Genomic DNA, 24718 nt, shown 5'->3' with positions numbered 1-24718 from the left:
GACATCTGCGAACGGGGACGAATGACGAACACAAGAAACGCGTATGAATCACGAAAGACCGAAATTCCCTCCTTTAGGAATGCATAAATGTACGTAGAGGCTGTGTGACACGGCCTTCAGAAGACTCATCGAACATTTTGAATGAAAACAACAACGTTGTCCAGTCTGGAGCAAAGCAACTCCACACCATGACACTCCCACCCTCATGCTTGACAGCTGCGATGCTGTTCATGAAATGTAGACGTTTTCCTTCAACGCTTCGAAACTAGACGTTGACTTTGTGTTTAGTTTGACCAAAATGAAGATCTGGTTCTTCTGATGCCAAACCATCGTTCTGTGACCCCTCCCCCCCTCCCCCCCCCCATTCCTTCAGAAACTTGAGCAACAACAAGATCTCAGAGATCGAGGACGGCGCGTTCGAGGGCGCCTCCTCTGTGGTGGAGCTGCACCTCACCGCCAACCTCCTGGAGTCCGTGAGAGGAAGCATGTTCAGAGGCCTGGAGAGCCTGCGGATGCTGTGAGTCCCGCCGACTCAAACCCCTTGGAGCGCCGGACGCCACGCTTTGAACGGGTTTGTGTGTCTGTGTGAGAACAGGATGCTGAGGAACAACAGGATCGGCTGCGTCCACAACAGCAGCTTCACGGGACTGACCAACGTCCGCCTGCTGTCGCTGTACGACAACCAGCTGGGCAGCGTCCTGCCCGGCGCCTTCGACGCGCTGCCCCACCTGTCCACGCTGTGAGTCGCACCTGGACCAATCAGGAGCATTCTAGACTTTTTTTTGTTATATATATATACCGTTTCCTGCCATTTTATCCAGTTTTGTCATCATGTTCCTGAAAAAAAAAGCTTTCTCCTCGAATCTTTGAGTTCCTTTGTTCCTCCGTCACATCAGAGGAGCCAGAATCTGCTCCCAGCGGTTTGTGTCTCCATCCATACTGCAGCAGAATGGAGGGAAATCAGATTGACCCTGCCCCAGGTTCCCGCTGCTCACCTGCTGGAGAACCAAAGATGTTCTGATCATGGAGAACAGACGTTCTTCTTGTTTGCGTTCGGTTCACGTGACGTTTCAGCTCCAAATCTGCTTTTCTGCCGCTCATCCCCACTTCTTTGCTGTCCATCAGGAACCTCCTGGCCAATCCCTTCAACTGTGACTGCCACCTGTCCTGGTTTGGGGCGTGGCTCAGGAGCCGCCGTATCGTCACAGGGAACCCTCGCTGCCAAAGCCCCGCCTTCCTGCGGGAGATTCCTCTGCAGGACGTAGCTGTGCCGGATTTCCGCTGTGAGGACGGTATGAGCCTTTCTGGACCTTCGGTGAAGTTGATCCAGGTTTAAGACTAGTCCTAAACTGGTTTCAGTTTGTAGAGTCTGAAAGAAGCAAAGCCTGTGCCGGGGAGGGCGGATGACCCGCCGTGACCTGAGGGGGGAAAAAAGCTGCAGGAATGTCCTCTCACCACAGGGAGGCGTTTAAAAGCCCCAAGAGGGTTTCAGCCCCAATTCGGTCAATTTGATGTGATTAAAAGACATTTCTGTACTTCCCAGCCTTGCTTTTTCTCTTATTGGTCACAAACTGTATAAATAAAATTAAAATAGCATATTGTAAAATACAAGGGACACATTTTCTGTCTTCCAAACCCGCTGTAGTCCCATCTGGGCTCAGGGGTTGCTGGAGCCTCTCCCTGAACAAAGTCACCCTCCATCACACCTGAGGGACAGTTTAGAGTCACCAACGAACCCGTGAGGCCCGTTTTTGGGTGACGAGAACTCCATCCAGAAAGAACCCAGCTGGGGTTCGAACCAGAGACGGGAGGAACGAGTCCAGAGAAAACGAATGTGGGAGTTTGGAGGCAGTTTAAAACAAAAATGAAGCTGCAGAAAGTTTTTAACAATTCATCAAAAAACGAAAGCAAACGGGTTAAATGCTGGAGTGTCAATCAAACCACTGACAATTTATGAACGAAAACAACTCTCTAAAAAGAGCTCTGCCAAAAGTTAAAACAAACTTTTTAATAACATAAACCAAAAAGTTAAAAGTTAAAAATACTTTGAATAAAAAAAGAAAAGTTTTCCAAAGTATAAGCTAATTCAGCTGCTCTTATCGTGCTGAAAGTTGTTTCTTGTATTTTATGTGTGATTAGAAGCAGGAATCAGAAATGTCACTCAACCGTCATGATGGGATGCATGAACCAGATCAGAGAAAAATGAATTATAAGCTCTCCAGAACCTCTGGAGCTTTGGCCTTTAACAGAAGCTGCAGCACCTGTTTGGCTGCTGAAAGTGATGTTTTGCCCTGCTCCTCGCCTTCAGGCTCCACGCTGGAGGACAGCCGCTGTACCGCAGGGCCGCAGTGTCCCAGCCAGTGTACCTGCATGGACACGGTGGTCCGCTGCAGCAACAAACATCTGCAGCTGCTGCCCAAGGGACTTCCTCGCAACGTCACCGAACTGTGAGTTTGTTCAGACAGAAGCGTTGACGGCTGAAACCAAGACAAAGAGGCAGAAGCATGGAGAGCAAGAAATACATTCTATCAACATCAAATGAACAAAAGCACAGACGGAAGACCTGTTTGTTGAGGGTGTTGTTGTTTGCTCTGAATGTGGAGACTGTGATGGTGGGTGGGAGTCAGGGAGCAGCCTGGATGCTGATGACAGGCTCCGCCTTTTGTCTGCAGGTACCTGGATGGGAACCAGTTCACCAGCGTTCCCCAGGAATTAGCCACCTTCCGAAACCTGCAGCTTGTGTGAGGCTCCTCTGCTCGCCGGCGCCGCGTCAAACGGCCAGTCAGTCTGACGGCTGGTGCTGAAACTTTCAGCAAACGTAGAAACTCCGGCAGGATTCCTGCGCAAAAATCCTCAGAAATTTGTTCGAAATACAGTTTTTTTTAATTTTCCGTTCCTCGGTAGGAAGTCTTTGGAAAATGCTGCAGGTCTGATCAGCTCATTTGTCAGCAAAGAATCAGAACTTTTACAGTGCAGACGTTCAACCAGAGCAGAGGCTGCACCATCAAAGTGTCCAGCAGGGGGAGCTGTGGACTGCAAAACAGAAACAAGCTGAAGAGTTTCTGCTCTGTTTGACCGGAGATGAGAGAATATGTTTATGTGTGTGTGTGTGTGTGTGTGTGTGCGTGCGTGTGTGTGTGTGTGTGTGTGTGTGTGTGCAGAACATCATTGTGAGTTGATGTTTGATGCTTTCTTCTGCAGAGACCTCAGCAACAATAAGATCAGCTCTCTCTCTGACGACTCCTTCTCCAATATGAGCCAGCTGACCACACTGTGAGTCTGCCCCCCTCCCCATGATCCTCTCCACCTTACACCCCCCCACACAGATTCATGAAACAGATTCGAACCTTTAAACATCAGGACATCTGCACGGATTCCCACCAAATTTTACTTTAGCTTTTCTCTAGAGGATCATTTGATGACGACTCCATCAAACCTCACAGGATTCGGATCATTTCAGCGCAGAGGAAACCCTGCAGGAGCATTTATGTATGGAAAACAGAGCAGAGGGGTCTTTGATCAGAATAATTGAGGCATTCGAGAGGCGGAAGATGCTCCCCGTTTCAGACGTGTGACGGAGCTCCAGAGAAGCTGAAAAGCAAACCAAAGCTCAAACATAAACGGGAAAGACACATTATTTACTCTGCATTTTCATTAATGTTGAAGATTCCCAACATTTTCCAGCTTTTTACTGAACTCTGAGCGCAGCACGAGTTTGTTAATCCAAGACAGCCTGAAGAAATCCCGAAAGAAAAGCATCCTCCTTCCTGCATTTATGGTGTAAAAACTGCGTCTTAAGACAAAAGACTGGAAAGCAAAGCCCTAAAGAAGGTGGAGATTATTAATGAGCCGACTCTGGCCTGAAAGCAGCAGCTTCCAGCTCTGCTGCCTTGGAAGAACTACTGAAAAAGATGAAAAAAGAAAGCGCCCCAGGAGGCAGCTGGGATGTAGAAACAGGAAGTTCAGTCATCCCAAACTCAAAAAGCACAGCAGATGCCTTTAAAGGCAGCAGAGAGTCATTTCCCTGCAGGTCTGGAATCCTTTTTGGAAAATTCCCTTCATTTTCAGAGTTTTAGAAAATAATGAGAAAAGGAAAAAAAACTGGATTCAGTCAAACGATAAATGTCTATAAAAGGCAAAGGAAACCATGAGGTTCAGTCGTGTTGGTTGTCTAGTTTCTGTAATCTCGACAGATCTGGTTTCTGGTTTTCACACTGAAATCTGGGGGCAGATGGCACCTTAGGGGGGGGTTTCTGCACGGGTCTGGGGCCTAAATGCAGGTGGGAAGGAAGTGATGAGCGGCTGGTTTCTGTGGATGAAGGCCTTCAGGTGTGGCTGCAGATGTGCTGCAGGCCTGTCACTCACGGAGCCTCTGTTTCTGCAGGATCCTCAGCTACAACGCGCTGCGCTGCATCCCTCCTCTGGCGCTGGCCGGCCTGCGCTCCCTCAGACTGCTGTGAGCACACGAACACACCGCCGCTCTGCTGGCGTACAGCGGACCCCTGAAGGTGACCTGCAGCCGCTCTTGTCTTTCAGTTCTCTCCATGGAAACGACATCTCTGAGCTGCAGGAGGGCATCTTCAGCGACGTGGCCTCGCTGTCTCACCTGTGAGCACTTCCTCCTTAAGCAGCTAAGCGAAAAACAGTTTTGATCTCAAAAAAGGTCGTTTTCTTTGTGCATTTCCCTTCTTCTTGTTTTTTTTTTGCCGTTTCAAAGTTATGTGAATCCACAAGAATCCATATTTTGTGATCAATTTTGTAAATGTCTGTGGATAAAGTCTGTTGTCCTGAAACCAGAAGCGTTTCTCACCAACAAGGATTCCAGCAGCTTCAAACCAAAACCCCTGAAAGACTGTGGCAGAAGAGGCTGACGGTCTTTTCTCTGCTGTGAAAAATGGACGCTGCCGGTCCAGAACCGGTTCCGTTCTCCTCACTGCTGCAGCAGCATCTGTCAGAGAAACCTGAGCCGAGCAGCAGGCCTCCTCCCTCAGAGTGGAACTGGTGTATTTAGAGACATCACATCAAAATGATGAAGGATATGCTCCGTATGTATGGATGCATCAAACCTCAGTAGGATGTTACTCATGAATTGGTTGGAAAGGTGAAACATTATACTTAAAGCTACTAGTGGGATGGCCGGCAGGCGCAGCCGCCCTCGCCGTCCCCCCCGTTAAGCCCGCCCTCATTGGCTGAGTGGCTACACGCCCCTCACTCTCCCCCTCTGCTCCAGCCACCCTGATCGCTGTCACAAGAACAGGCAGACGGCTGGATCCAAGTGCAGCAGGTTTATTAGCTCAGCTAAAAGTCCACAAAGCTAAATCAGGGTCAGGCAGGCGGGCGGGGGTCAATGACAGGCATGAGATCATCAGAGGAGAGACGGGGGTAGTCAGGATCCAGGCGAGGGGCGGGGCAGGCAGACAGTGTCAGGAAACAGAAGATCAGGTCCAACTGGACCGCTCAGTAATGAAGGCAGAGTGGCACAGACAATACTTCCCACTGAGTGAGGCTCAGTCCAGTGTCTAAGTTGACTGGGATTCATTGAGTGAATGAGAGACAGGTGTGCGGCATCCAGGAAGTGCACGCTGGGGGTGCTGGGAGATGAAGTGCGGTGACCAGAGGACGAGACGGAGCTTTGACTTCTGATGGATGTGACCCATTCATGAAAAAAAAACCTATGAAATTTTTAGAAGACTCAACTAAAGTAAACTTTTGGGTTTCCTTGGCAACAGAGGTTCTTTGTTAACCACGCCCACATCCCTAGCATCATATGATGTTCATCGACCAACCGTTCATTTCCAGTGATGCTCCGGGAGTTAGGAGGCGGTGGATCCAAATATCCACAACACGAGCGTTGTGATGTTGTTAGTGGAAACATTTGAACTTCCATCAGAGATTTTGGCCCCATTCATCATTTTTTAGGGTTTTTAGACATTTTTGCTCAAAGGCAAAGGAAGACAGAAGGATTGTGAAAATCATTAGGTCATCCATTTATATATGCATAGATGTACATACATGTCAATAGGAGCATGCGTAACCATATAAGAATAATTCTTATTATTAATGACAATTATTATATTGACATCACACACACACACACATGGGTGTGTGTGTGTGTGTGTGATGTCAATATAATTATTGCTAACAAACACAAAAGAGTTTGTGCTAAAACCTCTTTACAATGAAAAATCCAAACAGTCGCCATGACATTTTCTGAAATCAACTAACCCAGCAGGAGTCGTGTGATTGACACGAAGACAGGAAGTATTTCCTCCTCCTCCTCGTCATCATGATCTTCATCATCGTGTGCAGGTTTTGGTCTCCTGAGGTGAGCAGAACATTCCTCTAAATGAAGGGAATCCCTGTTGCTTCCTGCTCCGTGTGGCGCCTGCATCTCTAATGACTGCAGGCTCAGACACGTCAGGAGCGAGAGCGCCACCATGTGGTTCACAAACGTACTCTTCTTCTTTCTGAGCTTCGTTTTTGCTCATTTGTTTTCATTTCATCTCCGTATTCCGACACTTTAATCTTTTATTGTTATGGATGTCTTTTTGGGGGGGTGGGCTGACTCTCGTGACAGGATGAGGAGCATCACATGCAGGATGCTCTTCATCCCTCTGGGGGAACAGACGGGCAGTCATCGGTGGCTGAGGGGCTCTTCGTCTGTCCGTGTCTGCAGAGCGATCGGCGCCAACCCGCTGTACTGCGACTGCCGTCTGCTCTGGCTGTCGGACTGGGTGAAGAGCGGCTATAAGGAGCCTGGCATCGCCCGCTGCGCCGGCCCCCCCGGCATGGAGGCCAAGCTGCTGCTCACCACGCCTGCTGACAGCTTCCAGTGCCTCGGTGAGCCCGCGCAACCAGACGCCCCTCCAGCAGGAGGTGGGGAGGGGTGGGGGGGTGCACATTTAGGGGGGGGGGGGTATTTTTGAATCAAAGCAACCTGTTGAAAACACCTTCTGAGTCAAACGTGATGTTTTTTTTGGAGAGGATCAAACTGAACAAACGCCCACATAGCGCCGCCTCCAAGCATGATGGGAAATGAGAGGTCATGATGGAGTGTGACCTCCGTCAGGAGCCGCCGCCGCTCCTCCCACGCGCTCCTGCCTGTGAAGGCGGGAAGTTTCAGAAATCAAACCATTTCATCCGACAGTTTCTCTGATTTCAGACCGGATCCTCTGGGTGGGATTAGGTAATCTGGGTAATCCTCTGTGGCTGTCAGACACTCACTGGTGGTGCAGGGGTGGAGCGGTCGACCTCCAATTCCCGCTTTGCACAGCCATGTGCTGAAGTGTCCTTGGGCAAGACACTGAGCCTCACGTTGCTCCCGGTGGTTCTGGGTGTGCACAGATGAGCGGGACTGTAAAGCGCTTTAGGCCTTCAAGGACGGGGAACCTGCTGAATCTCTCTGGGGGTCACGGGTTGGTGGGTGGAGGCGGGACACACCTGAACAGGTAGTCAGTCTGTTGCAGGGCCCCTTAGAAACCTTTGTTCCAGTTCATGTAGGGATCCACAACAAACCGGCGCCTTTTGAATGTCGGCATTTGAGAGGAAACGTCTGACCACCTCAGAGCAACAAACGCTGCCATGAAGCATCTGGGAGGTTTGAATCCGAGAGACGACCAACCTTTCTGTCCCGTTTGTAAAGTCAAACATCGTAAAAGAGAAGAAGTATCTCCTTTATCTCAGCTTTTAGACCAAAAAACACATCAGTTCCTCAGTACTAGCAGTAGTTTTGTCACCTGTTACGTTTTTTTAAATTCTACTTCTACTTGAGTAACATGTCTGGAAGTGATGCAACTTTTCCCTGAGTGGATTCTTTCCCCACCTGTGCACAAACCTCTGGAAAGACATTCCAGGTCAGAAGACCTCACCTCTACCACGTTCCTCTGATCATGCTGCTCTGTCAGGACCTTTCTCCAGATGTTTGAGGGATCCAGATGTTTCTTTGTCTTCTTGTCTTCCTCCGTGGATCCACGTTTGTCTCAGAGTCTCCTTCTCGGATCAGGAACTTGTTGGTTCTTTAGACGGGTTCCTCCATTAATTGATTCAACAGGTTTGACAGTAATTAGATACTTTCTTTAGTAATGTGATTACTTCTTTATTTTTTAGGAGGATTTAAAAAAAAAGTGATAACCCTGAAAAAACAAATCAAAGGGTGGGGTAAAACACTTTAAAAAACAAATAAAGGATAGTAAAAGACTCCAGAAATGTGAAAATAGGACACTGTTTGAATAATTACAAAAATAAAAGCAGAAATTAGGCTAAAAGAGGAGATCAGCCAAACCTCACTTTTCAGTCTCATCCCTGGGGAACCCAAAGGATCAAATTTGGCCCCAGTTTGTTTGTTTGTTTGTTTATTGGCTGCTGTTACTTGCTGATGAAACAACAAACAAAGTTGTTGAATGAACCTTGAAAGCCCAGAAGAAAGTCCTTCCTGCTTTTCCTCCAGGCTTAGGATGCAGAAGCGCGTTTTTCTTTCGATCTTGGGCTGTTTGCATCTCCATCACCAGATTCCAGTTATTCAGCAACTTCACCTGCAATTTTCTGTGTGTTTGAACATTGAAAAACAGGCTTCATTTCTAGTTTGAAGGAGCTTTCCAGTTTTCCAGTTCCAGTTCAGTCTCCTGAACACATCAGTAGATGGAGCTCTGGGACGATAAGGAAACAGACATTGCTTCAACGTTTGATCCACCTGTGTCTCTGAGATGAAACGGGGTTTCATGAACTGCAGCCGCTTCATCCATCAGCAGATGCTGTGGATGAAGACTTGGAAATGTCTCCTCTCAGTCTGTGTGGAGGAAAAATCAGCAGACATGAAAAAACGTCTTATTTGTTCAAACATTTTGCTGCAGCGCCGCATCTAAATATTTGAAAATAAACCAACAGATCAATACTGAAACTTTAGGAAACCCTGGTATTTGTGAGTCAGACATCAGCATCAGTGGCTGCTGCATCCTGATGATCTCTGAGCCCCCCCCCGACTTCTGTCAATAATTGTTGCTCGTCGTCGCTCGTTCCCGCCCACGCTCCCACTCACCAGCAGCTTTTGCGCTGGCGTCTCCCTGCGTTTGCCTCCGTTACGCGCCTGTCAATCTCTTTGTGGTGTGACTGACGCGTTCTGCAGATCCGAGCTCTGAGGCCGCCGCCGCCGCCTGTCACTTCCAGGCTCTCCTCAGGCGAGAGTCTTCAGCCAGACCCCCAGTGATGTGGAGGAGAAGGATGAGGAGGATGAGGAGGATGAAGAAGGATGCATTTCTAACGCCTCTGTCACAGCAAAGCAATTAGGTTTGACAAGACAGAAAATTGGTCTGGACCTCAAATGAAATCCAATAAACATTCAGATGGTCGGCTCTGAGCAGCAGAACCGTTTTTTACAAAACGCCATTTGGAAATGTTGTTTCTGAAGGATTTGACAAACAAAAAAGGTTTGTAGAAAAATGACACCACTGAAAAAATGTGTGTGTCATGTAATCCATGGACACCAGTGAAGATAGCAAATCATTGAAGAAAAAAGGTTCAGAGCACTGTCTAGTGGGTCTAGATGACCCACCTCCCAACGTTCAAGTGCCTAGGATAGAACAAGGGTTACTCATGTCCTTCATCACAATAAAAGTGCCACAAGAAAACAAAAACATGATTTTGATTGGGGAAGGATTTACCATTTACAGTGATCCCTCGCTATAACACGGTTTACTTTTCACGGTTTCGCTACTTCACGGATTTGCATCGTGCATTGTGTTCTGCATTCTGATTGGCTAAAAAGTCACTCCGCTTCTTCTCCACCTGTGCCTCAATAACGTTGCAGTTTAATATGTACACGTACGTAAAACAGCTCGCCAAATTTACATTACGTGCAAATTCTCTAGCAATTTAGAGTTTCTCTAAAACCCATTGAAAAAGAGCGACAACAACTGTCAATCACTATGTTCTTCTCCTGAACAAACACAGCTGCACCGCGGGCTTCAGAAGAAGAAAACACTGCAGAGCGGAGTCAGGAAGCAGCGGCTCAGTCTGAAGAGCAGTAAATACACCTGAGTCACTATTTGTACCACTGTACTTTGTATTTTTTTCATGATCATTTTAAATTTTCTCTCGTTTAATCCAATTACTCTGGTCGCGGTGGGCGGGGCTAATCTCCGCGATCTGTTCACATTGATGATTAAAATTATTATTTGTCAGTACAGTACAGAAGTTATTTGTTGAAAAAAAAAACATTTCTAAAGTACCTTTATTTGTGGAACAAATGCTCGAGCCTGTAAAATGGTTTGTTCTTTCTTTTCAATGTATAATAGAGTATTTAATTGGATAATAATTGTAAAAAAATAATAAGTTTTCTACTTCAAAGATTTGGCCTATCACGGGTTCTTTTTTGAACGTAACCCACGCGAAAAACAAGGGTTTACTGTATTGTTTTATGACATCACACTCAGTATAAGAGCTTCGTGTGAGTGAGCGGCTGGTTGGCTCTGTGTAGGACCAAGGTTCAATTCCCAGGGGGTGCAATGAGCCTCAACCAATGTGCCTCAGCCAGTGCCCAGCCATGCAGCCACAGAGGTCCCTGTGCCGGTCCCCAGCCCAGACTAGCTAGAAATGGAAGGGAATTGGGCGTAGAACCCTCCACCAAATCACCTGGGTGAATCAGAGAAAGTTGTGACGACAGGACAAGCTAAAAGGGAACAAACAGAACTCAGAATCAGGGTTTTCTTCATTCTTATTAGCTTAGTAGCAAATTTAAAGAAGGATTTTTCAGAAGTTTGGTTTTTTGCCGTGACCCAACAATGAAGGTTTAAAGCGACTCATTGTGTGCATTGCTGCGTCCTTAGTGTGTCTGTGTGTGTCTGTGTGTGCGTTTAGGTCCGGTGGAGGCGTCTGTCCAGGCCAAATGCAGTCCATGTGTCTCCTCGCCATGCCAGAATGGCGGCGCCTGCCAGGTCCAGTCCTCAGAGGAGTACACGTGCTCGTGCGCGTCCGGCTTCTCGGTACTTTGATCCTGGTGTCTCGGCGGCGTCCTCAGCGGCGTTCGGAGCTCACTTTCTGACCTCTTCCTGTCGTGTTCCTGCTGTTTAGGGGAAACACTGTGAGACTCCCGTTGACGCCTGCGTCAGCAACCCCTGCACCAACGGGGGAACCTGTCTGAGCGACGAGCAGACGGGGGGGTTCAGGTGAGGAGATGTGTCAGCCGCGTACACAGCTATAGATCTGCCATAAATGGAGTTCATCCCTCCCTTTGAATTCAGTCCCGCTGCAGTTCTGGACGAATTCAGGAACATCTGAGCAGCTTTCAAAAGACGAAGGCATTTTCTGCCAGATGTTCAGGTCTCTGATCTGGACTTTGGCCTTTTTTTTAGCAATAAAGCGCCGGGACACCTGAAAGTCCTGCGCTACTGAGTCTTTTAGGGGTTTGGCGGGAAAGTGGGAATACAGGCAGAAACTATCTTCAAACCACGCCCTTTTTACTGAGCCACACCCCTCCAACGTATGTGTAGACTCTCAGTCGGGTGGTGGTTAAACAAAAAGTTCAACTGGTTGATGGTTTGAAGACGTTTTGCGGTGAAATGTCTTCAAACCGGAAATTTTATCCAGTTGAATTTTTTAGAACTTCTCACTTTACACCCCTCCACGGATGCCACGCCCCCTTTTTTCACAGGACAGCTGAGGTGAAAAAAATAGAGAAAAATAAAAAAGCAATTTTTTTTAGAACTGTTGCAGTTTTTTGTGAAAATATTTAGGTCGCTTTATGAAACATTTCCGTTCAATAAAGTTTTTTTTTTGAAAGAACAAAAACTTTCTTGTCGTGTCCGTTCTTTTCCCTGCAGTTGTGTGTGTGCTTTTGGTTTTCACGGGACCTTCTGCGAGGTGAACGTAGACGACTGCGAGGACCACGGATGTGACGATGGCGCCACCTGTGTTGACGGCGTTGGCAACTACACCTGCCTGTGCCCCCCCCATTACACAGGTAGCAGCTCCGACCTCACCTGTGGAGAACATGAGGGCTTCTGGGAAGTTTCAGCTTCTCCTGCGTTCCTCAGGTCTGTTCTGCGAGGAGGAGGAAGATGTTTGCTCTCCAGGCAGAAACCCCTGTCAGCATCAGTCCACCTGTGTCAGCAGTCCTGCAGGCCCCAGGTAAACACGCACTCACCTCATCAGCACAGGTGGGGGACAGATGATGTCACGGAGCCTCTGTTCCAGGTGCGTGTGCATCCCCGGCTGGGTGGGGCCTGACTGCAGCATTGATTATAACGAGTGTTTGGACCATCGCTGCCAGAACGGCGCCCGGTGCGTGGACCATCTGGACGGCTACACCTGCGTCTGTCCGCACGGATTCAGGTATTCCTGGAAAACTCCCGATTCTGACTGAAAATTATTTTTTACTTCTCAAATCTCAAAATCGGACTAAATTCTGGGCCACAAACAATTATTCCAGCAAACACCAGGCAGATGGAAACATGGCTGAAAAGCTCCGAACCAAACATCTACAAAGTTTATTTACATTTAATGAATGAAATAAATGAATGAAAACAAAATTCTTCTGTCTGAAAAGGATTTTTTCAAAAAAAAAATGCAGTTTTTTATTAGTTTTTTAACTTGAATAAAGTTGAATGATGTTGATCTGGAAACACATCACATCAAACACATCACATTTCTTTTTATTAACCCCCCCCCTTCCTTCTCGCTCTGACCCCAGGGGTTGATGGGAGTTGGAGTCCGTCCTCGCTGCCTTTACTTCAGCAGCGGCAGACTCAGATTACGGAAAGCCATTTGTGTCTCTTGTTTTTTTTTTTCTTTTTTAGTGGGGAGTTTTGTGAGGTCGGCCCTCCGCCCTCGCCACCCTGCCAGCGGGCTCTGTGTCAGAACGGCGCCCCCTGCGAGGAGGAGGCGGGAGCTGCAGTCTGCCGGTGTCTGCCGGGCTTTGAGGGTCTGAGCTGCGAGAAGCTGATCAGCGTCAACTTTGTGGACAAAGACTCTTATGTTCAGCTTCAAGACGTGACGAACGGACCGCAAACCAACATAACTCTACAGGTGAGAAAAAAAGCTCAGGTAAAGACACGGCAAACACACACTCACACACACACACACACGCTGTGTGTGTTTCAGGTGTCCACCGCAGAGGAAAATGGAATTCTGCTCTACAACGGAGACGACGAGCCGATCGCCGTGGAGCTTCATCAGGGTCACGTGAGGGTCACCTATGATCCTGGGAACCAGCCTGCCACCACCATCTACAGGTGAAGCTCCGCCCCTTACCGATCGGCCTAACAGAGCCCCTCCTTCCCTTCTGATCACACCTTAAAGTTCATGTGTTGGAAAGCTAATGTTCTTCACTTTCAAAGTGTCCAGAAACATTAAATCTATTTCATTTTCATTCTTCATTTTTTAAACCCTCCTGAGATGTTTTTACCCTGAACCCTCATGAGGAAATGTTCCCATGCTGGAAAACATCCCCACATAACAATGCAGCCACTGCCGTGTTTGAGCTGTTATTTCCTCTAAGACGTTCCTCTCAGTTTGATCAGATTTAGACCTGAGCTCTTTCAGGGACGATCATATCCGGTTATGTTGGGGCGTTTTAGCTTCAGGCCTTCGTGAGCCACAGATCAAAGCGGGTTCTGTTTGTCGTGGACAGCGCTGAGACCATCAACGATGGAAGTTTCCACACGGTGGAGCTGGTCACCTTCAACCAGATGGTCAACCTGTCTGTGGACGGAGGAGAGCCGACCACTCTGGACAGTCTAAGTCGCAGCCAGACGTTGACGGGCGAGGCCCCCCTGTATGTGGGAGGTATGTGTGCTGGTGGGGGGTACAGCTGAAGAAACCCTTCTCCTGACATTTGAAGGCAGCAGACTGACTGTTGGTGTGTCCAGGTATGCCCGAGGAGGTGATTCCAGCCTCTCTGGGACTTTCCTCCCAGACGGTAAACGCCTCCAGTTTCCACGGCTGCATCAGGAACCTGTACATCAACCACGAGCTGCAGGATTTCACCCGCGGCCACATGAAGCCGGGGGTTCTGCCAGGCTGCCAGCCCTGCCGCCAACTCTACTGCGTGCACGGCATCTGCCAGCCGAACACAGCACAGGTAACTGCTATATGTACAGGTAACTGCTGCATGCACAGGTATCTGCTGTATGTACAGGTAACTTCTATATGTACAGGTAACTGCTGTATGTACAGGTAACTTCTATATGTACAGGTAACTGTTGTATTTACAGGTAACTGCTATATGTGCAGGTAACTGCTGCATGCACAGGTAACTGCTGTATGTACAGGTAACTTCTATATGTACAGGTATCTGCTGTATGTACAGGTAACTTCTATATGTACAGGTAACTGCTGTATGTACAGGTAACTTCTATATGTACAGGTTACTGTTGTATTTACAGGTAACTGCTATATGTGCAGGTAACTGCTGCATGCACAGGTATCTGCTGTATGCACAGGTAACTGCTGCGTGCACAGGTAACTGCTGTATGCACAGGTAACTTCTATATGTACAGGTAACTGTTGTATTTACAGGTAACTGCTGTATGTACAGGTAACTGCTGGGTGCACAGGTAACTTCTATATGTACAGGTAGTGACCATTATTCGACCAGACACGCCCACATTTCAGATGGCATTGATTGCAGTGAGGTCTCACTCTGATTTCAGACGGTGAAAGGTCAGAGGTCGTGTCCACAATAGTTTTTCTTTCATGTATTTGTAAGTGTAAGTTTTTTGAGGCAAAATTAACTTTGCCCTTTTACAGAGTGCAGTTACCATGGCAACCACATGCTGATGCGATTCTGGCCTAAACTGAGAAGTTTGACATTTTTGTGAAGTTGTCTGAGTAACAGGTTTAAAAGACAAACAGGAAATAGGGAACAGGAAACAGGAACGGTTTTTTTGTCCTCAGTTTTCCGATTCTGCAGGTTTTTTTAATCATCAGAGGCGTTGTCATGGTGACGATTACTTTTGTCTCGTATTTGGGGGTAAATTCGTCGGGTGGAGGTGGAGATGCAAAGATTAACTCACACATGTGTGCGCCCCCCCCCCCCCCCCCCCAGGGTCCCCAGTGTCACTGCCAGCCCGGCTGGACGGGACAGTACTGTGACCAGCCACTAACAAAAAGCCCGACTGGATCGGATGTTGTTACCACGACAACCGGCGCCAACCCCTGTGAGGCCAGCAAGTGAGTGTCAGAGACGCGTTTTGCCTCTTTGAAAGTGTCGCCCCTTGCACACGGGGGGGTGGGCGGGGCATGCGAGTGCTGCATCACAATCCGCCTCCTCTGCTCTCAGGTGTGTGAACGGTGCATGCGTGGTTCTGGACGCGCAAACGTACCGCTGCGAGTGTGAGAAGGGGTACGCGGGAGCGCTGTGCAACTCTGCAGCCGGCTCTTGCCGCGGTCTGCCGTGTCTGCGCGGCAGCTGTGCGCAGACGGAGGATGGAGAGAGCTGCGTCTGCGAGCCCGGGTTCACGGGGGAGAGCTGCGATGCAGGTGAGTGAGGAGCCGGGAAAGCAGATTCAGATCAGCAGAGGGCTGTTCCTAAAAGATCAGTTCATTTCCAGAGGTTGTAAAAAGTTTCCACATCTGTCTGGCTCCATGTGAAAAAGTAATTCCCCCCGAAATCTGATCCTGTAACTCAACTTTGTGACGTTTGAAGGAACTAGCAGAGCTTTTGAAGAGAGGCAGGAAGGAGAAAATTCTGAGCCTCTAAGCTTCGGTCTACGGAGCCCTGGACATGACGTAAAAAAAGAACAAATTGTTTCCTGAAAATATGAATTTGTGCGCAAAGACCAGTAAAAACGGATGATATTAAAATATAAAATGTAAAATTGTGCACACAAACTACCATTTTACTCATTTGTGACCACAATTTATTGATTTGAGGGAAAAAATTATTATTATTTTTTAAGTCATGCCCAGGCCTCCATAGAAATGAGGATTTTCTGTTTTAGCAGGAAAAAGACTCCTGCAGCAGAACTGCAGACAGTGTTTGACTGACAGTTGAAACAGGTTGAAGGTCTGATTTAGAGGTTTTTTTATTCTAACAGATTCAAACTGCTCAGTTTTTCATGACAAATAAAATGATTTGGATCATTAAAAGAAGAATAAAATTAAAATGTAGAAAATAAAAACACTTTGAAGTGCCAGTGAAGCCAAATTAACCAAGATACAATAGAAATCCAAAACAAGGCAAAAAAAGATTTTGTGAGCCAAATAGTCTTTCGAAGCTCTTTTAAGGAATCTGCCACATGGGCGGGGGGGGGGGGGGGGGGGGCGCAAAAGAATTCTACAGTCTACGGCTTTAAGAGAAACGGGACTCTCCAAGTTTTAAACCGGGTTTCCGGTACGTTAATGAGGTTCTGGCCCGAAAGGGAGCGACTGGAGGTGTAAATAGATTTGGGGGCATGTCCATTTAAAGCTCTGTGTGTTAAAACTGAAATAGTACAAATCCATTCTAAATTCAGTCAGTTATCATCTCTAAAAAAAAAGCCAGCAGGAGCTGCTCCAGGTCAGTTTTTGGTAGCAAAGCCCTCCGTTTTGAAATACTGTAAGAGAATAGAGACGGGTGGTGCAGGAAGAGAAACTGGTGAGGAATGATCAGAGGTTCAGGCTCTAATGATTTCATTGAAGGTAAATATTCCTGAATAGATGAGACATAATTTAAAGACCCTCTCCCAATGAAGGAGGACATTAAAGCCACAGTCTAATCAACTCCTGCCTCTCTGCAGAAACTATGTCCTAGAAAACAGCACAAGTTTTTAGATTTTGGGGGAAATGGCATAATTCTCCTGAACAGACCTGTGAGAACGCTTTGAAAACAGAACAGAAGATGATGGGAGTGACTTGAACAGTTGAGTACAGGAGCAGACCTTCACCAACCTCCTGCACCTCCTGCAGAGTCTCCATGCCGAGGCCAGCCCGTCCGGGATTTCCACCGGCTGCAGCGCGGCCCCGCCCTCTGCCAGACCGTCAAAGCCTTCTCCTGGGTGGAGTGTCGGGGTGGATGCCGGGGAGCCAGCGAGCAGGGCATCGGCGCCGCCGCCTCCTGCTGTGCTCCCCTGAGGATCCGCAGGCGGCGCCTCGCCTTCGCATGCGACGACGGGACGTCCTTCACCCAGGATGTGGAGAAACCTGTGGAATGTGGCTGCAAGGAGTGTGCGTGAGGCAGAGGAGGCTGCACGCACACGCACAGACACACAGAGGGAGGGCTTCTGCAGACAACGGGACATTTGTTTGTTTTGTGTGTTTAAAGCTGACGCAGTTTTCAGACAGTTCTCCCCCCTGATGACATCACATCAGCAAGCCGACCTCCTCCTCCTCCTCTTCCTCACCCCGTAGGACCACTAACCTCCCCAGTCCAACTGTTTTGCCCTAAATCAAACTGACTTTATGTATGTTCCTCTGCAGGGACATCAGTTGTTTTTTTGTGGTTTTTTGGTCCTGCTGGGTGTTTGAGCGGGATTCTGACGAAGTCCACAAAGCTGAGCTTCCACTGAACGATGTCAGCGCAAACATTAGGAGTGCAGGTGCCAAAGCAGGACGAGAGCATCCGGTATTCCGCTCAAACTCAAGGCTTCAGCACGCGCTCGCCGCCTTTGATGATCGTTTCCTCCTCTGAAACCAACCCTCTTCAGAGTTTAGCTGCTTGAGGATATTCTTTGAAGGACATAAAGTACCGTTTTGTTCATTTTTGTGCAGCAGAGTTTAAAGGAAGTTCGCGTCACCAGAGACTACTCTGCTCTGGTTTGAAGAACCCCCACGAGCAGACGGGAGACGTCAGAGTTTAGCCCAGATTCAGGAGAAAGCTGACGCCAACAGAGCGTTCCAACAAGTGCAGCTCCTTAATTCACTCTAATTGATTCTTCATAATACAATTCTGCAGATTTATCAGACAGACGAGGCCTTGTCATAAAAATGTCTGAACGATGCTTCAGGAAGGACAAACAGGTCAGCAGCTGCAGCAACAGCATCCACGCAAACAGCAGCACCTAGTAGTGGTTTAGTGCGCAATTAAATAAAAAAAAGAAACCGTCCTGATCCAACTCTTCGGGCTCCACAGCCGTCAGATGGACCTTCGGGGCTGAAGGGGCTGTGAACTTCTGTCCAATTTTCCGCAAACTTAAGTAAGACAAATATTTTGACCATAAAAAAGTGTTTCTAAGGATCAACGCGCAGAGAGGTCTGACGTTAAACTCCGCCTCTCTGTCAGGAGGTCAGGGGTCATCCCCAAAGGCTTCCAGCCTCCTCGTTTCTCGTCTCGATGTCAAAACTGCTTCCAGTCTTTCTCTCAGTGCCTGTTGCTTCAGCATCTTTGACCTAAGCTATGTGTGGTTTCTATGGTAACGCAGTGAGAAGGGGGAGGGGTCATGTTGTGATATATTTGACATATTTCCCCTGAACTCCATCTGAAATTCTGAAACTGCGACAGTTTTCTGTCCAGAGTCTGGATGGGGGGGCAGCCCAGTCCTGGGGGGTGGGGTGGGGGGTCTGCGCATGCTCTGCACACGTGCAGATCAAATGCTCATTTCATTGGCTGGATCGTTAACATCCCAGCATTCTCCCACACGCGTGTGAATCAGCAATGTGCCAAACTGACGTCAGTATTTTCCAGCTGCAGCCGCGGTTCTGCTCAGCGCCGGAACCGAGGGTCCAACTCTGTTCTGCGTCCTCCAGGAAGTCCATCCGCCGAGCTGTGAAACCATCAGACAGCTTCTTTTAAAACCAAAAAAACGATGCAGCTCTGCTGAATCATTTAAAGCTTCAATCCAGACAGACTGTTAGAGTGAAATGCATCATGGGTATTCAAGGCTGCAGAAAGGTTATCAGCTGTTCTTCTGATTTCATTCATTTCACATTTAACGTGTTCCAATAAAAAACTAAAGAGTTTGACCCCAAACGCTCCAGGATCAGGAAAGTTCTGGAAATCTTTTTCAGTAGAATAGATCAGGAGAAACATTCTGCCGTCACACCAAACCTCAATGAAGTTCAGCCGCTGTGGAGCTAAAAACTCCAACCGTCTTCATGGAGCAGAAGTTCCCCTTCACTTCTGGTTCTTCAAGACTCTGAGAGCAGCAACCCGGGTCGATCCGACTGTGGCTCAGCTGGTGTGAACCCAACCGGATGAACGGGAACGGCTCAGACCCACCGCGGTTTAGCTGTGGGTGGAGCGGCTGTGCGTCAGCGGGACTCCTCTCCATCTGGAGGGGGGGGGGTTCTGCAGGCAGATCATCATCACCACTGATCCATAACGGAAAGACAAACCAGTTTGGAAATTTACGGAGGAAAAGCAGGTCACCTGAAAGCAGCAGAGGGTCAGTTCTGTGTCGTCATCTGAAGGACGTCACAGGTTTGAGAACTTCCTCTCAGCCCGTTTTAGTGAAGCAAAAACCTCCTGAGCCGCAGCTCCTCCCCGTCCAGCGAGGTTCTCCTCGCCGCTGACGTCCAGCTGTTTGTGCGGCCGTCCGGTGGCGATGCGGCTAGCGTGTGTTAGATCAGCTCTAATCTAGTGTGGTCCTGTCCGTAGACTGCAGTGTTAACAACTAACAGACGGGAAGAAGCGGGAAAAGCTGCCGTTGTCGTGAAAGTCTTTTCTCGTCTTCGGTTCTGTAGAGCGATTCCGGGTCCTTCCTGGCCCGGTTTCCCCTCACCTGCTGGGGGGTGTGGCTTGTAGTGCTTGTTCTTCTTCTTCTTCATATTTATTTAAATAAAGACATCCTTCTTTTTTTGTCGTTTTGCCTTTTCTTACTTTGACCTTTGACCTCTTGACTTTCTGCCGCCTTCCAAAGGAGGAGGAGAAGGTGTGGGGGGTGGGTTTTTTTAGAAAGGAAACCAAACAAAGATGGAGGGAAAAAGATGGAAGGATGTCCCCGATGGGGAAGGAGGACGGGTGGAGGTGCTGTGAGACTGAAGCCGTTTAATGAAGGCGTGATTTATGCGTCCCTCCGTGACCATAAAACATAATATATACCCCCACCGGCTCCGGCTCTCCTCCCCCAACGCAGAAACACACACTCGTCCAGCTGGATCTCCACTGAAAGCTGCTGCCTGTGTCTCTCCATCACCCCACCTCCACCTCCTCATCGCTGTCCTGCCCCCTCCCCCTCTCCTCCGCCTCTCAGGGTCTTTTAAAAGAAGGATAAATTCAGCAGCGGTGGCACCGTCCCAACCCCCCCATCCCAATAAAGCCTCCACATCTTCTCCCACTGACAATTAGCTGCACACAAAGGAGAACCACCCTCAAAGAAGCGAAGCCGCTGGAGGAAGTTCAGACGGAAAAACGCTCCGTTCCTCTGACAGACAGGTGTCTGCGCAGACACATGCGCGCTCTCCTGACAGCGCATACATTTAGACAGCAGCCGTTCCACATCGCTGCCGAAGCAGAGCCGCCTTCAGCACCTCCTAATGTATGCTCACACAGACGGCAGCACCATAAAGCATAGGCCGCACGGACAGCCACCGTTTTCCAGGGAAAATCCAGCTGTGAGGCGGGTCCACGTCTGAGGAAGGACCGGTTCTGCCGGGACCACCCGGTCCAGGGGGAGAACATGTACTGCAGATGCCTTTCATTAGGAGGAACTTTTTCTGTTTTAGCGTACTGATAGCTCAGAAACTTTTTACATTAAAGCGTTCTGATGGCGTTCTCCCTTTAACCCTTCATCACTGAGCTGCTCGTTCTGACGGCGGTCTGGAGAATCTGACGTCTGAAAAATGTCCGCCAGATGATGGTCCCTTGAAGGCAGGTTCATGGAGGTAAAGCACCAACCGCCAAAGCTCCAACCGCCAAAGCTCCAACCGCCAAAGCTCCAACGGTTGAAGCACCAACCATCAAGCTCCAACTACTTTTCTTTCAAATATTTCATGAAGGATCTGCGTGTCATGCAGGTCTCGGTCAGTAGGGGGCAGCACGTTGATCATGTGCTGTTCCTTCCACTTCTCCTCTTCTGTTCTCTTCTTGTTTCACTTCTTTTGTTTTTATCTACTTCTCTTTTTCTCTGCCTAAATATTTTTATGGCAGAGTATAAAGAAAAATATGAGTTCATGAAAACGATAAATCTTTGAGAATTAAGTCCGAAAATTATTAGATAAAAGTCGTTAATTATAGAAAAAAAAGTCAAAATTGTATAAAAATAACTTAAAAAAATTATAAGAAAATAATAAGATTCTACAGAATATTGTAAAAGTAATGTAAGAATATAAGAATAAAGTTGTGGTTTATGGTGGTTTCAGTTTTTTTCAGAACTGGTTTGTGGGTTTACAAATATATTCTGTCTTTCTTTTCTTCTTTTTCCAACTCCTCCCCTTTCTCTTAGCCCCTCCCACCACGTGTTTGGATGCTTCCACATTTCCTCCTCTCATTTCTTTCATTCTTTTGTCTCTGCGGTTCTCCTGCTGTTGTTTGTTGTCCTTTATTTTTTTCCATTTCCACGTTTGTTCATTAACCTCCTTTTTTTATTTTCTGTCTCTTGTTTTATTTCCTGCAGCCATCCCATCCTTTAATTATAAATTTCCTTTTTTTGTTGTAAATTCTTGTATAAAAGTTAAGTTTTTCTTTGACATCATCTTTTTGATTGTTTTCTCTTCTTTTGTCTGTTAATTGGAGACAAAGGTTTGTTGTGAGGATGTGTCCTTCTGTCTTTACATCTTTGTCTTATTTCATTTAAAGTTTTCAGGTTTTTGTGACAGAATCACTCACAGGAAAATTATTGCTAGTTTTCATTTCAACTTTGGTGTCAAATTTAAAAGCCATGAACTTCCATTCTTCTTATTTTTGCTGCTCTGATGTTTTTTTCTGCAATAACCATCTCCTCTTGTTCCGCTAACTTCTCTCATTTGTTTTCTCTCATGTTTCTGTGTTTTTTAGGGCCCGAGCACGGAGTGCAAGGACCCTATTGTAATTCGAATGTTTATTATTATTATTATTATTATTATTATTATTATTCTACCGGAAGAGTCGCCTTTTTGAGGCCTTTAACATACCCCAAAACTCACCAAATTTGGCACACACATCAGGAGTCGCGAAAAATTTCGTATTTTATAGGAGATTGGCATGGGCGCACAAAAACGGCTCGATAGCGCCACCTACAGTGACATTTGTCCCGACGCCCCGCATACGCTTTAACGTACAAGCTTGAATTTTACAGGGCATGTTCTTCAGATGGAGACCTACAAAAAAGTCTGAAAGGACCCACCTGTCACTCACACAGGAAGTCTGATATATTGAGGTCAATATGTCATTTTTGCTTCATTTTGGACATTTGCAGGCCTCGCTCTAGAACGAACTCCTCCTAGAGATTTTGGAGTAATGACTCCAAACTTTGGTTTTGTAAACTAGACACATGTCCGATGTTAAATTGCGAAGCTTTTAAGTTTTTACGGATGTTTGTGACCGTGGCGGCGCGTAGAAAATGGAGGTCATATTGAAAACACGCCATGAAAAGAAAAATGGCCATTACTCAGCCATGCAAAATCCAATCTGATCCAAAATTGATATGCATGATTGTAGTCTGACCCTGACCACATCAGAAGTGGAAAAATCCAGAACAGGTGTAGCGCCACCTGCTGGCAAAAGGAAATGACATGTTTTACTTGGAGCATCACTGCTCCGAGTAGGATGAGCCGACACACCTCAAAATGACGTCCACCTGTTGAAAAGCCATTGAAGTTTACTCTGATAAAAAGCCATAACTTTCAATGCGGGGGTGTGGTCGTGACAGAGCGGTGAAGTTGGGCGTCTCGCCATGCACACAAAAGTTGCTCTCACGTGCACATTCCTTGTCCAATCTCACTGAAATTCAATAGAGGTGATGAGGCTTTCATTCTGAACCAATGGATATGACAATCTTGGACGAACTCCATAGCGCCACCTAGATATTGACAAATACATTTTATGTCACATTCTGACCTATCTTTTCTCTGTGCTTTGTCCGACATTCATAAAATTACAACAGGAGATACTCATAAGGGTCTTCTCTCATCGTCTAAAGTTTCATGGGTGTACACCTGACGGTGCCTGCGCAAGCCACCACCAAACAGGAAGTGGTTGATGGCGTTGCAGTCAGATAATTAAAAATTCATAAAAAATCAGCCGTTTGTATCACGAGGCTGAGATTTCAGAATGAGATGCCTCATAAATATCTCCAACTTAGATATACAGCACTTGCATGGGTGAACAAAAACGGCTCAATAGCGCCACCTACCATGTTTGTTTTTGAGAGCCCCGCCATGTTCTTTAACATACAAGCTTGATTTTTACAGGACATGTTCATCAGATGAAAACCTACAAAAAAGTCTCTTGGTACCAAGCTGTCAGTTGCACAGGAAGTCTGCTATATTGGTGTCAATATGTCATTTTTGCTCTATTTTGGTCCTTTGCAGGCCTCGTTCTAGAACGAACTCCTCCTAGAGATTTTTGAACAATGACTCCAAACTTTGGTTTTGTAAACTAAACACATGTCCAATATTAAATTGCGAAGCTTTTAAGTTTTTACGGTTGTTTGTGACCGTGGCGGCGCGTCAAAATTTGAGGTCGTTTCGAAATCACGCCATGAAAAGAAAAATGGCCATTACTCAGCCATAAATAATCTAATCTGATCCAAAGTTGATATGCATGATTGTAGTCTGACTTTGAACACATCTGCAGTGGAAAAATCCGAAACAGGTGTAGCGCCACCTGTTGGCAACAGGAAATGACATGTTTTACTTGGAGCATCACTGCTCCAAGTAGGATGAGCAAACACACCTCAAAATGACGTCCACCTGTTGAAAAACCATTGAAGTTTACTCTGATAAAAAACATATCTTTCAACACAGGGGTGTGGTCTTGACAGAGCGGCAAAGTTGGGCGTCTCGCCATGCAGACAAATGTTGCTCTCATGTGCACATTCCTTGTCCAATCTCACTGAATTTCAATGATTATGATGAAGCTTCCATTCTGAACCCATGGATATGACAACTTTGGACGAGCTCTATAGCGCCACCTAGTTATTGCATGGGGCACATTCTGCCCTGTATTTTCTATGTGCTTTTTCCGATGTGCATGAAATTAAAACTGGAGATACTCAGAAGGCTCTTCTCTCATCATCTCAAGTTTCATGGCTGCACATCTGACGGTGCCTGCGTAAGGCACTGCCAAACAGGAAGTGGTCGATTCCGTTGCAGTCATATAATCAAGCTTTATAGGAAATCAGCCGTTTGTCTCAGGAAGCTGAGATTTCAGAATTAGATGCGTCCTACAAAGCTCCACGTTTGAAAAGCAGCACTATACGTACGAGAAACATTTAACCACCTAAATCACCCTATTGTGCTAAAAGCAAATTTTGGGACATTTTGACTCAAGCAAATATTTTTATCATAACTTCTGTTTAGTTTATCAGCACCAAAATAAAAAATATTTACATTTATAAAATGAACTGGTCAACTCTAGGATTTTATTTATTCAATCTTACATCCTCAAGCTTTTCATCAGTCTCCCCTGCTGCAGGAGTGGAGTTAGCCCCCCCCCCCCCCCCCCCCCCACGGCTGTGTGCTCACATGTAAATTAGCCAGGAGTGGCAGACAGAAAGTAGAACAGTTAGAAAGCCTAGTTCAACCCTAAAATACAGCATTTTCCTTTGTTTTGTTTGTCTTTTATACATCCTTAGCACTAATCATTGCTTTTTTATTCATCCAAAATACAATTAACTTTATATTTTATCTTTTTTTTTTTTTTTTACAAAAAACATATGAATGTGCTCCAAAA

At 46.9% G+C, this 24718-nt stretch overlaps 1 protein-coding gene across 1 annotated transcript in view; it reads left to right on the top strand.

Annotated features, from left to right (window-relative positions):
- LOC101161946 (slit homolog 1 protein) overlaps positions 1–19706 on the top strand; it is a 51954-nt gene extending 32248 nt beyond the window's left edge. Inside the window, exons 18-38 of the mRNA XM_023955750.1 lie at positions 374–517; positions 596–739; positions 1126–1292; positions 2309–2447; positions 2673–2741; positions 3202–3273; positions 4385–4456; positions 4537–4608; positions 6677–6840; positions 10852–10976; positions 11065–11159; positions 11814–11953; positions 12027–12120; positions 12187–12324; positions 12789–13017; positions 13093–13223; positions 13622–13776; positions 13860–14071; positions 15038–15162; positions 15272–15471; positions 16879–19706. Of these exons, the coding sequence (XP_023811518.1) occupies positions 374–517; positions 596–739; positions 1126–1292; positions 2309–2447; positions 2673–2741; positions 3202–3273; positions 4385–4456; positions 4537–4608; positions 6677–6840; positions 10852–10976; positions 11065–11159; positions 11814–11953; positions 12027–12120; positions 12187–12324; positions 12789–13017; positions 13093–13223; positions 13622–13776; positions 13860–14071; positions 15038–15162; positions 15272–15471; positions 16879–17144 (2953 nt within the window). The 3' untranslated portion in view covers positions 17145–19706. The remainder of the gene's footprint in view (positions 1–373; positions 518–595; positions 740–1125; positions 1293–2308; positions 2448–2672; positions 2742–3201; positions 3274–4384; positions 4457–4536; positions 4609–6676; positions 6841–10851; positions 10977–11064; positions 11160–11813; positions 11954–12026; positions 12121–12186; positions 12325–12788; positions 13018–13092; positions 13224–13621; positions 13777–13859; positions 14072–15037; positions 15163–15271; positions 15472–16878) is intronic.
- The last annotated feature ends 5012 nt before the right edge of the window (positions 19707–24718 follow it).

The sequence above is a fragment of the Oryzias latipes genome, chromosome 1 (genome assembly GCF_002234675.1).
Source record: "Oryzias latipes chromosome 1, ASM223467v1".
NCBI classification, from domain to species: Eukaryota; Metazoa; Chordata; class Actinopteri; order Beloniformes; family Adrianichthyidae; genus Oryzias; species Oryzias latipes.
This window is presented reverse-complemented; position numbering and strand designations above follow the sequence as displayed.